The 11486-nt window shown below is 38.6% G+C and overlaps 1 protein-coding gene across 3 annotated transcripts in view; it reads left to right on the top strand.

Annotated features, from left to right (window-relative positions):
- Window positions 1-11173, top strand: part of LRPPRC (leucine rich pentatricopeptide repeat containing) — a 102916-nt gene extending 91743 nt beyond the window's left edge. The window contains exons 35-39 of one of the 3 annotated variants that reach the window (XM_045549502.1): window positions 1413-1487; window positions 3475-3559; window positions 8473-8615; window positions 9367-9428; window positions 10393-11173. In XM_045549502.1, the coding sequence (XP_045405458.1) occupies window positions 1413-1487; window positions 3475-3559; window positions 8473-8615; window positions 9367-9423 (360 nt within the window). In that variant the 3' untranslated portion in view covers window positions 9424-9428; window positions 10393-11173. Of the gene's footprint in view, window positions 1-1412; window positions 1488-3474; window positions 3560-8472; window positions 8616-9366; window positions 9537-9675; window positions 9687-10392 lie in introns of those variants that run through there. The other 2 variants (XM_045549503.1, XM_045549501.1) reach the window with 2 other exon arrangements.
- Window positions 11174-11486: the final 313 nt, after the last annotated feature.

Raw genomic sequence — 11486 nt, 5'->3', positions numbered from 1 at the left:
TAATTGGGAATTTTCTTGTTTGTTTTGTTTTGTTTACTTTTCTTTCTGTCTCTTTTTTTTTTCTTTTTAAGGAAAAGGCATTTATGATAGGGATTTCAGAAATCTTTTCATTGTTTATTTTGCTGCCTTTAGTATTAAAAGTTCTGTCTTGAATATACTCTTATACTTTACCTTCATGTATACCTACTAGGGGTATGAGCATATAAATATCTAATTATATAATACATGTGATGGTATTAGTTCCATTTTAACACATCCTTTTGATAGTTCTTCAGAGAGTGGCAGTTGCTACTTCGTCTGCCAGCTTGTTCTGAGCTGTAATCGTCAAGGCTCTTCTTAGAGCTCACAATTGACAGCATCCTGGGCAGGAGACAGCAGGAATGGTGCCTGCTGCCCTGAGAGCTGCATTTTCCCACAGTGGCCTCACCAAGGTGGCTCTCGGTGGCAGCTGAGTGTTGATGCAACAGCAGCAGTCTTGTCATTTACCATCCCGTCAACAGACTGGGGTTTCAGAGGATAAACCCTTCACCCATCCTTTACCTGCTTGTCAAACAATAAAAGTAATTCTTGCTGCAGTGAAGAGTACTTTATTCACAGGTGTCGAAAACATCAGTTTATAATGTAAATGTTCTGTGTGTCCCCAATTCTTTTTATACTATTCGCTTTAGCATTGACAGTGTTTTAAGCTTTGAAAGAGCAATGTGCTTTTAGAAACTTAAGAGAATGACATTTATGATGAGTGTAAACTAAAATATTGTCTTGCCATATTTGATTTTACTATAGCATCTAAGATTGGATAGACACTTGATTTATCTGGTCTGTCATATAAACTTTTTTTTTTGAGTTTAACTTTTGTCTCTTTCTCAAGCACTGGCTGTCTGTTGCAATGAAAGCCTTTTATAAAATAGAGAGATTGAAATCAGTCCTTTTGTATGCATAAGTGTAGGTAATTATACTTTAAAGAGAACTTGCTTTGTACATTTTAATTTTTATAAAGAAACGAGCAGTTATCTCCCTGACACCTTATTAAATGTATAATTAACCTTATGATCCCTAGCTCACTTGTGAATGCTTGGCAGTATAATTGGAGAGGAATAGTGTTTCTTTTTTTCCTCTTTCTTTGCAGTCCTAAACCTTATTCTGTGGTTGCTGAAGCATTAGTTTAATTTTTCCCTTTTCTTTTTAAACAAACTTTGTACTTGTAATGCCAAGGACAGCATTCACTGGAGCTTGGCATAGCTTGTACATGTTTTGTTTTTTCTTGCCTTGAAAAATAATGGTCAACTATTAGACCTTCCAATTGGTAATAATACACTACTGCATCATTGTGAACTTTCTTAATTGGAAATATTCACCTTGAACTGCTTATTTATCAAAAACCTTCACTTACTGAATAATGTTTTAATTTTTAGAGATGTGGTGCAATTGCTGAACAAACCTCAATTTTCATGGTGTTCTTTGTGAGGAATTCTCGGAAACCAGGAAAGGTACTGTGCTTTACTTGTTAACAAATCCTCGATGGTTTTGAGTTTAACGTAAGAGCTTGTTAGTTCAGAACCTTATCTGAAAATGCTATAGATGTGGAACACTTTGCTTGTCTATACTTGTTTACTTTTTCATAATGCTGATACAAAGTTGGTTTGGGCTCCTTAATTGTACTAGAAATGCAAAACAAGTTCCTGCAGTGAAGAGTTATGCACTTACAGCCCCAGGAAAAGGGCCATTAGAAATGGAAGATAAAAATCATGTTGCTTAGGTGACCTTGCTACATTTAGTGGTGTGGAAGCACCAGGGAGACTTAACACCGCAGAGTGTCTCCCGTCGGGTGGCTACTTCTGACCATTTATCAGGCATAAACCATCAGGCAGATGAGCCACTTGGCTTTAAAATTGGCGAAGTACCACAAATTAATGTTCTTATTTGTACAGTTATGTTTATTTATTTATACTTACTTATTATACTTATTTATACTATAAAAGGGTGGGTTGTTTCTCAGCCTTTTGGCTAAGATCAAGTGTATAAAAGGGAGGTGGGTGTTTAACAAACCCAAAATCTATTTTGGATATTTAACAAAAAGAGTAAAAGCGTATTTCAAAGAAAAAATTTTTTTTAGGTTTGATTTTACCTGTTGAGCACCAGAAACTGTATTCGTAGTTTATTTGAGTACCTTATTATGTTTCAAACCAAGTACCAACTGTAAGGCTTGTTTGATTTGAAACATTTAAGTTGTTTCCAGTCTGGGAGGTCTAGTTTTGCTTAATTTCCATACACTTACCTTACATATACACACACTTTATTTTTATTTTTGATTTTTTAAGAAGCAGCATCTAGCGCTGTCATCCAGGCTGGAGTGCGGTGGCCTAATCATAGCTCACTATAACCTTGAACTCCTGGGCTCAAGTGATCCTCCTGCCTCAGCCTCCCAGAGTGCTGGGATTACAGGCGTGAGCCACCATGTCTGGCATACACACTTATAAAAAATTTATTAAATTGTACTTTTTATCTCTGACTTGGGTATTTATTTACTACAATCAATGTTTAGAAAATATTTAGTTACCTTTTTTCTTTCAGTGAGGATTTTTTTTAAAAAAATTATAATTAAAAAGTATAAGAAATCTAAAAAGCACTTGTCAGTCACATGTGGGACTGTGCCAAGTTCCTACTGCCTTGCTCAGGAGATGGGACGGGAAATGTGTGGTAACATGTCTCCTTACAACATTTTTCATAGGAGACTTTTAAATGCAAGAAGTTCTAGAAGAATGCAGGTATAGGTGTGGATTGACTGAATAAACTTGCTAAAAAGGGAGTTAGGTTGTAAAAAATGCCAGTTCTGTTGTTTGACAGTAGAATAGTTAAGTCAGACTTAGTTTGTCTGAGTGAATTGGCAAGAGGGTATAAATGTATATAAATGCATCATTGACTTATCCCACAATACCGGGGTGGGTCTGGAAGTATTCAGTGGATAGTCACTAGGGTATAGCAGTTTTGTATTCACTGTAGAAAATAAAACCATAGCTGGGTCCGCATATCCCTGGGAGCAATCAAGTAAAAATTCCAGTGAGCTCCTGGAAATGCTCTATTTATACATAAAGTGGGGAAAACTTGAGAATGTTTCACCAAATTCTTCATATTTCATCAATACATTTTGGCACCTAAAGATACAGCTGTTATCTTGTCTACTCTCAGGATCTCATGACTTCTTGGTATGGTTACCCATTGACAAAAGAGTTGATCTTTATCATGTACTAGAAAAATATTCATAAAAATGTAAAGGAATTGCATTAACTTGTGAAAATGCTGGTTTGTTTTGGCTTTAAATTATTGAGTCAATTGAAGGGAACATAGTCCATTAAATTGAATAGGCAGTTCTGTTGTAATTATTTTCAGGATTTTTCTATATAATGTTATATATCAGTGTTCTATTTTACTGTTGTTTTGAGTTTTTGGTAATGTGTCCTCTATTTCGTTTCCTAGGCACCAATTCTGCAATCTTTGTTAGGATTGATTCCTGAATTGGCTGAAAAGGAAGAAGTATATTCCTCCCTCATGAAAAGCTATGGTAATAAGTTTAATATGACTATATTAAGTGATTTAAATATTTATAGTCAACTAAGTCTTAGACTGTAGCTCAAGGCAATAATCCTAAATATCAGATAATTACTTATGATATAAATAATTCACTTAGTTCTAGAATATATTTTAAAACTTTATATAAGAAAAGTATGGGCCAGGCACCATGGCCTATGCCTATAACCCCAATACTTTGGAAGGCCAAGGCCAGGAGGACTGCTTGAGGCTAGAAGTTTGAGACCAGCCTGAGCAACATAGTGAGACCCTGTCTCTACAAACAATAAAAAAGTGGCTGGGTATAGTGGCACTGCCTGAGCAGTCCCAGCTGCTCAGGAGGCTGAGGTGGGAGGATTGCTCAGGCCCAGGAGTTTGAGGCTGCAGTGGGCTATGATCACACCGCCACCACTGCACTGTAACCTAGGTGACAGAGCAAGACCCTGTCTCTTACAAAAAGAAAAATATGAAAGGATTCATATAATTTTAACATTAAAAAGTATCACTGAGTATCTTCAAAGCAATCCAGGTATATTGAGTCTGATCTCAGGCTCCTGGAAAGACTGGGAAGTTCTCCCATGGTACTTACTTATTAGAAACCAATTCAGTCTCCCCAGGGGCCTGCGCCTGAAATGTGGCATGAAATAGGTACATATTTGAGACCGTCACTTGACTTGCCTTCTTGCTCCTTGAGTACCCTCTCTGTCCACCTACTCCTTTGAAATGATAGACCTCTTGATTAGAAAGTAACCCAAAGTTTTGCCTTAAGTCCGGGTTGGAATTCTAGTCTTTTAACCAGTTTGTTCCCTGACCGTCAGTCATATATGAAAGGAACTCAGTCTAAAGTGTCCTCAGTAATCAAGATAAATGTTAGCATTTCTAAGTCATGATCATCTATCCACCTGCCACCTACTGCTTGCCTACTGCAGGAATGGGGTAAATAAGGAATTGCTTCACTGATTTTATTTTTGGCAGGACAACAGACTCAGGAATCAGAATTAGTAAGTTGGTTCTCTATTTTCCCACTCTTATAAGGGCAACAGGGCTGTATTTCAGAATACAGCTATAATCACAGAACTTCTCAAATTTCCAATAACTAACTACAGGCATACCTTGGAGGTATTGCATGTTTGAAATATAACGAGTAAAGTGAGTCACATGAATTTTTTTGGCTTTGAGTTCATGTGTAACTTGTGTTTACACTATACTGTAGTCTATTAAGTGTGCAATAGCATTTGAAACATGTACACACCTTAATTTAAAAATAATTTACTGCTTAAAAATGTCAACAATCATCTGAGCCTTCAGCAAGCCATAATCTTTTTGCTGGTAGAGGTTATTGCCTGGATGTTGATGGCTGCTGACTGATCAGGGTGGTTGCTAAAAGTTGGGGTGACTGTGGCAATTTCTTAAAATAAGACAACAATGAAGTTTGCTGCATTGATGAACTCTTCCTTTCATGAAAGATTTCTCTGTAGCATGCGGTGCTGTTTGACAGCATTTTGCCCACAGAACTTCTTTGAAAATTGGACTCAATCCTCTGAAATCCTGCCACTGCTTTATCAGCTAAGTTTATGTAATATTGTAAATCCTTTGTTACCATCTCAACAATGTTCACAGCATCCTCACCAAGAGTACATTTTATCTCAAGAAACCACTTTCTTTACTCACCCATGAAAAGCAATTCCTCATCTGTTAAAGTTTTGTCATGAGATTGCAGCAATTCAGTCACATCTTCAGGCTCCACTTGTAATTTTAGTTCTCTTGCTACTTCCACCACTTTCCCTCCTCCACTGAAGTCTTGCACTCCTCTGACTCATCCGTGAGGGTTGGAATCAATTTCTTCCGAACTCCTATTAGTGTTGACATTTTGACCTCCTCCCATGAATCACAAATGTTCTTAAAGGAATCTAGAATGATGAATCCTTTCCAGAAAGTTTTCAATTTACTGTGCCCAGATCCATCAGACACATCACTATCTGTGGCATCTTTAGCCTTATGAAATGTATTTCTTCAATAATAAGGCTTGAAAGGCAAAATTACTCCTTGATCCGTGGGCTGCAGAATAGATGTTATGTTAGCAGGCGTGAAAACCACATTCATCTCCTTGTACATCTGCATCAGAGCTCTTGGGTGACCAAGAGCAACTGTCAATGAGCAATAATATTTTGAAAGGAATCCTTTTTCCTGAACAGTAGGTCTCAACAGTGGGTTTAAAATATTTAGTAAACCATGCTTTAAACAGATGTGATGTCATCTACGATTTGTTGTTCCATTAATAGAGCATAGGCTGAATAAATTTAGCATAATTCCTAAGGGCCATAGGATTTTCAGAATGGTAAATGAGTGTTTGGCTTCAGTTTAAAGTCACCAGCTGCATTAGCCCCTAACAAGAGAATCAGCCTGTCTTTGAATCTTTGAAGCCAGGCATTGACTTCTCTGTAGCTATGAAAGTCCTAGATGGTATCTTCTTCCAATAGAAGGCTGTTTCTTCTACATTGAAAATCTGTTGTTTAGTGTAGCCACCTTCATTAGTGATCTCAGCTAGATCTTCTGGATAGCTTGCTGCAACTCCCACATCAGCACTTGCTACTTCACCTTGCACTTTCATGTTACGGAGACAGCTTTTCTTAAACCTCACGAACCAACCTCTGCTAGGTGACTTCTGCAGCTTCCTCACCTCTCTCAGCCTTCATAGAATTGAAGAGAGTTAGAGCCTTGCTCTGGATTAGGCTTAGGTGTAAGAGAACATTGTGGCTGGTTTAATCTTCTGTTCAGACACTAAAACTTTCTCCACATCAGCAATAAGGCTGTTTCGCTTTCTTATTGTTTGTGTGTTTGCTGGAGTAGCACTTTTAATTTCCTTCAAGAACTTTTCCTCTGCATTCACAGCTTGGCTGACAGTTTGACGTAAGAGGCCTCGCTCTCGGCCTGTCTCGGCTTTGCCTTCCTCACTGAGTGTCATCATTTCTAGCTTTTGATTTCAAGTGAGAGACTTGTGACTTCCATTCACTGGAACACTTAGAGGCCCTTGTAGGGTTATTAATTAGCGTAATTTCAATATTGTTGTCTCAAAGAATAGGGAGGCCCAAGGAAAGGAAGAGACGAGAACAGCCCGTCAGTGGAGCAGTCGGAACACACACGTTTCTCAGTTACGTTTGCCATCTTTTATGGGCATGGGTCATGGTGCCCCAACAATTACATTAGTAACATAAAGATTACTGGCCACAAATGACCATAACAGATATCATAATGATGAAAAAGTTTGAAATATGGTAAGAATTATCAAAATGTGACACAGAGACACAAAGTGAGCACATTGTTGGGAAAATGGCACCGATAGACTTGTTCCACACAGGGTTGCCACAAACCTTTAATTTGTAAAAAATGCAATATCTGCGAAGTACAATAAAGCTGAGGTGTTCGTGTCACATGAAATAGTGTCAAACGCATAAAACTATACGTGTTACTACTAAATTGGGTAATCCAACTTGGGGGAGGGGAGTGGGAGATCAGGAAGTAAAGAAAGGTAAGTGCTAGAGTTTTCTGAGTAGCTTCCTTAGAAGAAGGTAGAGCTGGGGCCCTTGACAGTCATAGGGAAAGGGTCCAGGCTCTTAGTTAGGGCCGCAAAGGATTTACTCAGAAATGGACTTCACCCAAACAGTGACGTGGAGTTCCAGCTCCACTGAACACTGGTGTGTCATTCACCTTCCTTCCCTTTTGGAAGAGCCTTTAATTGATCACTAAACATCTCACGTCTGTCCTAGGTGTTCATCATGCTGCTGCTGGTGTTGGGATTGGTTAACCAGTGTTGGTATAGGGTAGGGGTTTATTTGGTGCTTAGATGTTAACAATCTGATGCAAAATTAAAGAGTTGATTTACCAACAGTAGTTGTTAGCAGAGCCCTTATGGTTACAGTAAACTTAAAAATTTCTGCAAATCAGCTGCACGCGGAGAGCCAGCTAAACTTAGCTCCTAGGGTGCTTCATCATTCGTTTAAGTGAAATATTAATGTAACTTGTTAGTATCTCCTTATAGTTTTTTGGGTTTTTTTTTTTTTTTTCTCTCTCTCTCTTCTTTTTTGAGGCAGGGTCCCACTCTGTCACCCAGGCTAGAGTGCAGCGGCACAGTCATAGCTCACTGTGATCTTGAACTCCTGGGCTCAAGCGATCCTCCCACCTCAGCCTACTGAGTAGCTGGGACTACAGGCACACACCACCACACCAGGCTAATTTTTTAATTTTTTTGTAGAGATGGGATCTCGCTATGTTGCCCAGGCTGGGCCTCAAGGGATCCTCCTGCCTTAGGCTCCTTAGAGATTTTTTCTTTTTCTTTTTCTTTTTTTTTTGGTCATTATGGCTAACTATATTCTCCATATTTGCTTATTTTGCAATAAAAAATGTAATAAAGGTTTTTTGGTGTTGTTTAGCTGCTGATCTTGATATTGATGTGGATTTCCACATAATTTACATGCGCCTTACGAGACAGTCCCTGGATTATTAGCTTGATTTCAGAGTGTGGTTTTAAGCAAAAGAGGGTTGAGTGTTGTGTGTGTATTGTTTTATGATTGAGGACTTCAGTTTGTGATCATATTATGATACATCTTCAAAATAATGTAATAACCTAAGTGCATGACATCATTAATATTATCTTAAAGGCCTTTACATGTAGTCATATGTGTCATTTTCCTTCTCCTTCAAAGTGAATGAGGCTGGATGAGGGGCGTGGAGCAGGGGCAGGGGAGTTTGTAGATCTGCCGTGGCTTCTCACTGAAGGTGGTTACGTGTTCATTTGCCGTGGGATAAAGGGATCCAGGAGTCCCTGAGTGGCCAAGTGTTTGGGGGAAAAGAGGAAGATAGGTTGTCTTTCTCTATGATTAATACTTTTTTCTTCTTTAACTTTGTCAGTCTTGGACAAAGATGTCACATCTGCTAAAGCACTATATGAACAATTGACTGCAAATAATGTAAAATTGAATGATCTATTGCTAAAGCGTTATGCATTTTTGCTGAAGAATGCTGGAGAGCCTGTCCCTTTCCTTGAGCCTCCTGTGAGTATTTCTTAATTAAGGGGAAAAATACCTCTACAGATTTATGTATGCTTCATAACAATGTTTTTTAAACAGTGTTTAAAAAAATAAGTTGGAGACTTAATTACTTGAGGATTAGGTCTCTGTGCAGACCCCCCGGGGGAGGGCTGGAGGGACTGAGCAGCCTTGGCTGTGGCTATGGGAGAACATAGCTCTCTGGGGCTGAAGTCTAAACTACAAAGTCTGTCTCAGATCTTCAGCTACAGGTATAAATTCATCAAATGTCCTTGGGGTAGTTCTCTCATCATTTCAACTTGAAACGGGCCTGTATTGCAATAACTGAGCGTATTATGTCACTGTTAATTACTTGTTCATTTTAAGTAAATTGTTTTTTGTTTTCTTCATGGAGGAAATTTTGTTTTATTATAAGAAATCACATATGCAAAGTTACTTTTTATTTTGTCATTCACTGTACCATGTTTATTTGAAACATCTCAACCTTCCACACCAGGTGCATACCTGTGTGCATGTGTACACACACGCACGTGCACACAGCAGAGGCTCCTGCCGCTGGCTTTAACTCTGCACCAGGAGCCACTGAACTTGTGATTTCATGAAACAAGAGTACTGAGGTTTGAAGGGGCGGTGTCTGACATGGGCCCAGCAGTCGTAGCTACCATTTTGTAGTCTTTTATGATTTTTAAGTTTTGTACCATCACCTCTTGCTGATAACATTATCTGTAACTTGCCTCCCTCTTTTTCTCCTTAACAGGAAAGCTTTGAATTTTATGCAAAGCAGCTAAAAGAATCAAAGGAAAACTCTTTGTGAAATAAGTAAGCACTACTGTGTTTTGTGTTTATTTGTGATTCTTTGTCTATATGTTATTTTTAAATGTATTTGAGAGGAAAAATAAATAAATGAAAAATTCCTTTGTTTATGTACTTTTATTTGTAATATGTGTTCAACATCTTATTGACAATAACTGCGTATACTTGGTTACTGGACTTTTTTGGTTTTTTCTATGACATAAATCTGTAGCATTTTCTTTTCTTTCTTTCTTTCTTTTTTTTTTTTTTTAAGACACGGGATCTTGCTGTGTTGCCCAGGCTGGTCTCCAACTCCTGGCCTCAAGCAATCCTCCCACCTCAGCCTCCCAAAGTACTGGGACTATAGACATGTGCTATTGCACCCAGCCTATAGCATTTTCTTTAATGCTTATGATGTATGAGGCTATAATTTTTCAGGGTTCTTCTCCCAATTACTCTTCAGTTTCTCTGCTCTGTTTCATTTATTATTTTCATTAAAATGTGATTCTTTTATTTAAGACTTGCTTGTTAGTATTGGTCTGAAAAATTTTGGAGCTAGATAAATGATGCTCAGTGAGCTTTCTAGTGCTTAATGTTCTGTGATGTAACAATCCCTTACGTCTGTGAAGTCCTGCATAATTTTCTAATTTTGTAAAATGTTGGCACTAAGAGTCATCCAATCCAGTCATTGTTTTCCAGTAAGAAACAGAGACCCAAAGAGACTGTGGCTTGCGCTTGGTCAGGGTGCTGTTTGCCAGTGTCTGGAGGCTCCTTGGCGGGCTTCCCTTTTCCCTTCTGCCTTGCCTGCGTCCGGGTGCCTCTGTTCATGACTTAGGAAGTAAGGGGATGCATTTATCCTCCTGTCTTGCGGGCCCAGCCTTCCTGCATCTAGCACCTGCCTGCAGATGGCGTGAGAGGGAGGGTGATGGAGGGAAACCAAGAAGTGAAAGCTGTCACGTGAGCCATGCTTTACTTTCCCTCTGTTTTGTAGAGTTAGACTTCAAGAGCAGGAGGTTTGGCCAGTGCTGCATCCCAGCCTCGAAGATACAGTGAAGCTTTCTTTTGTGCACTGTCCAGGTGCAGGACTTGTACATATTACAGTTTTGCTGTTGTCTGATTTGCCAGGAACCTCACCCTTGTGCACCTGTCTTTACAGATTCCACTGAAGTAGGCCTTATTTTTTGCAGTCATGCTAACCACAAGTTAAGTGAGCTAAGTTTTATTGACATTGATTAAAATAGGTCAATGGGATAACCTTGGGACATAATCTGGACTTCAGAATCATCTGGGGAAACTGAAAGTCCAGCCTCATTTGCACAAAGTGACTCCAAGCAGGCCCTGTATATGGACTCATAAAACGCCGGTATGGTACAGAGGAAATAGGTTAAAGCCCCTCATTTAGCATTCTAAACAGCAGGCAGGGGCCATTGAAATATGTGTTAACAAAGGACTTTGGTCAAATACCTTTAGCACTGTATTGGTTCCCCTTACGAATGTAAATATTTAAAGTGTAATAATTGTATATTCTAGGTGAGCTTATGAATGCTTTCTCAATGTCTAAGAGCTAAATTGAAATAAATAGAAATACAGAGCAAATGAAATTATAGCAGCTCTCTGTGATACATTTAGACTCATAAGCAAACAGCTAATTCTGAAAAGAAAACGTGTCATTGTAAACTTTGGGAAAGAATATTTTATATAATTAATGTTTATGTATTTGAGCCTAATGTAATTTTAAGGTGAAATACTTTGAATAAAGTGTACTGCAGATATCTGTGGGCTTTTTCATTTTCATCTTATCAAATGTTTGCCAGAGCACTTTAAACCATTTCAAAGGACTTCAGTCTTAAAATTTTAAATTAAAAGTGTGTGATAACCTCTGTTGTGGCCAGAATTTCCTTGTTAAATGGCTTATGGTTTGTGTGGAGAACCAACTAAGTCACTGCTTATCTGTATTAAGGACAAGCAGGTATTTGAGAATTGGGAAGATGGAGTTTGGGTGTGTGTTAAATCGACACTCAAAATGAAGGGGGTCTTACCTTGCGTTAGGTGTCAGGGCGCATTTTACATCTCTGTGGATGGCTG

Source organism: Lemur catta, chromosome 4 (genome assembly GCF_020740605.2).
Source record: "Lemur catta isolate mLemCat1 chromosome 4, mLemCat1.pri, whole genome shotgun sequence".
Taxonomy (NCBI): Eukaryota; Metazoa; Chordata; class Mammalia; order Primates; family Lemuridae; genus Lemur; species Lemur catta.
Note: the sequence above shows the minus strand (reverse complement) of the source record. Positions and strands in the feature narration are given on the sequence as shown.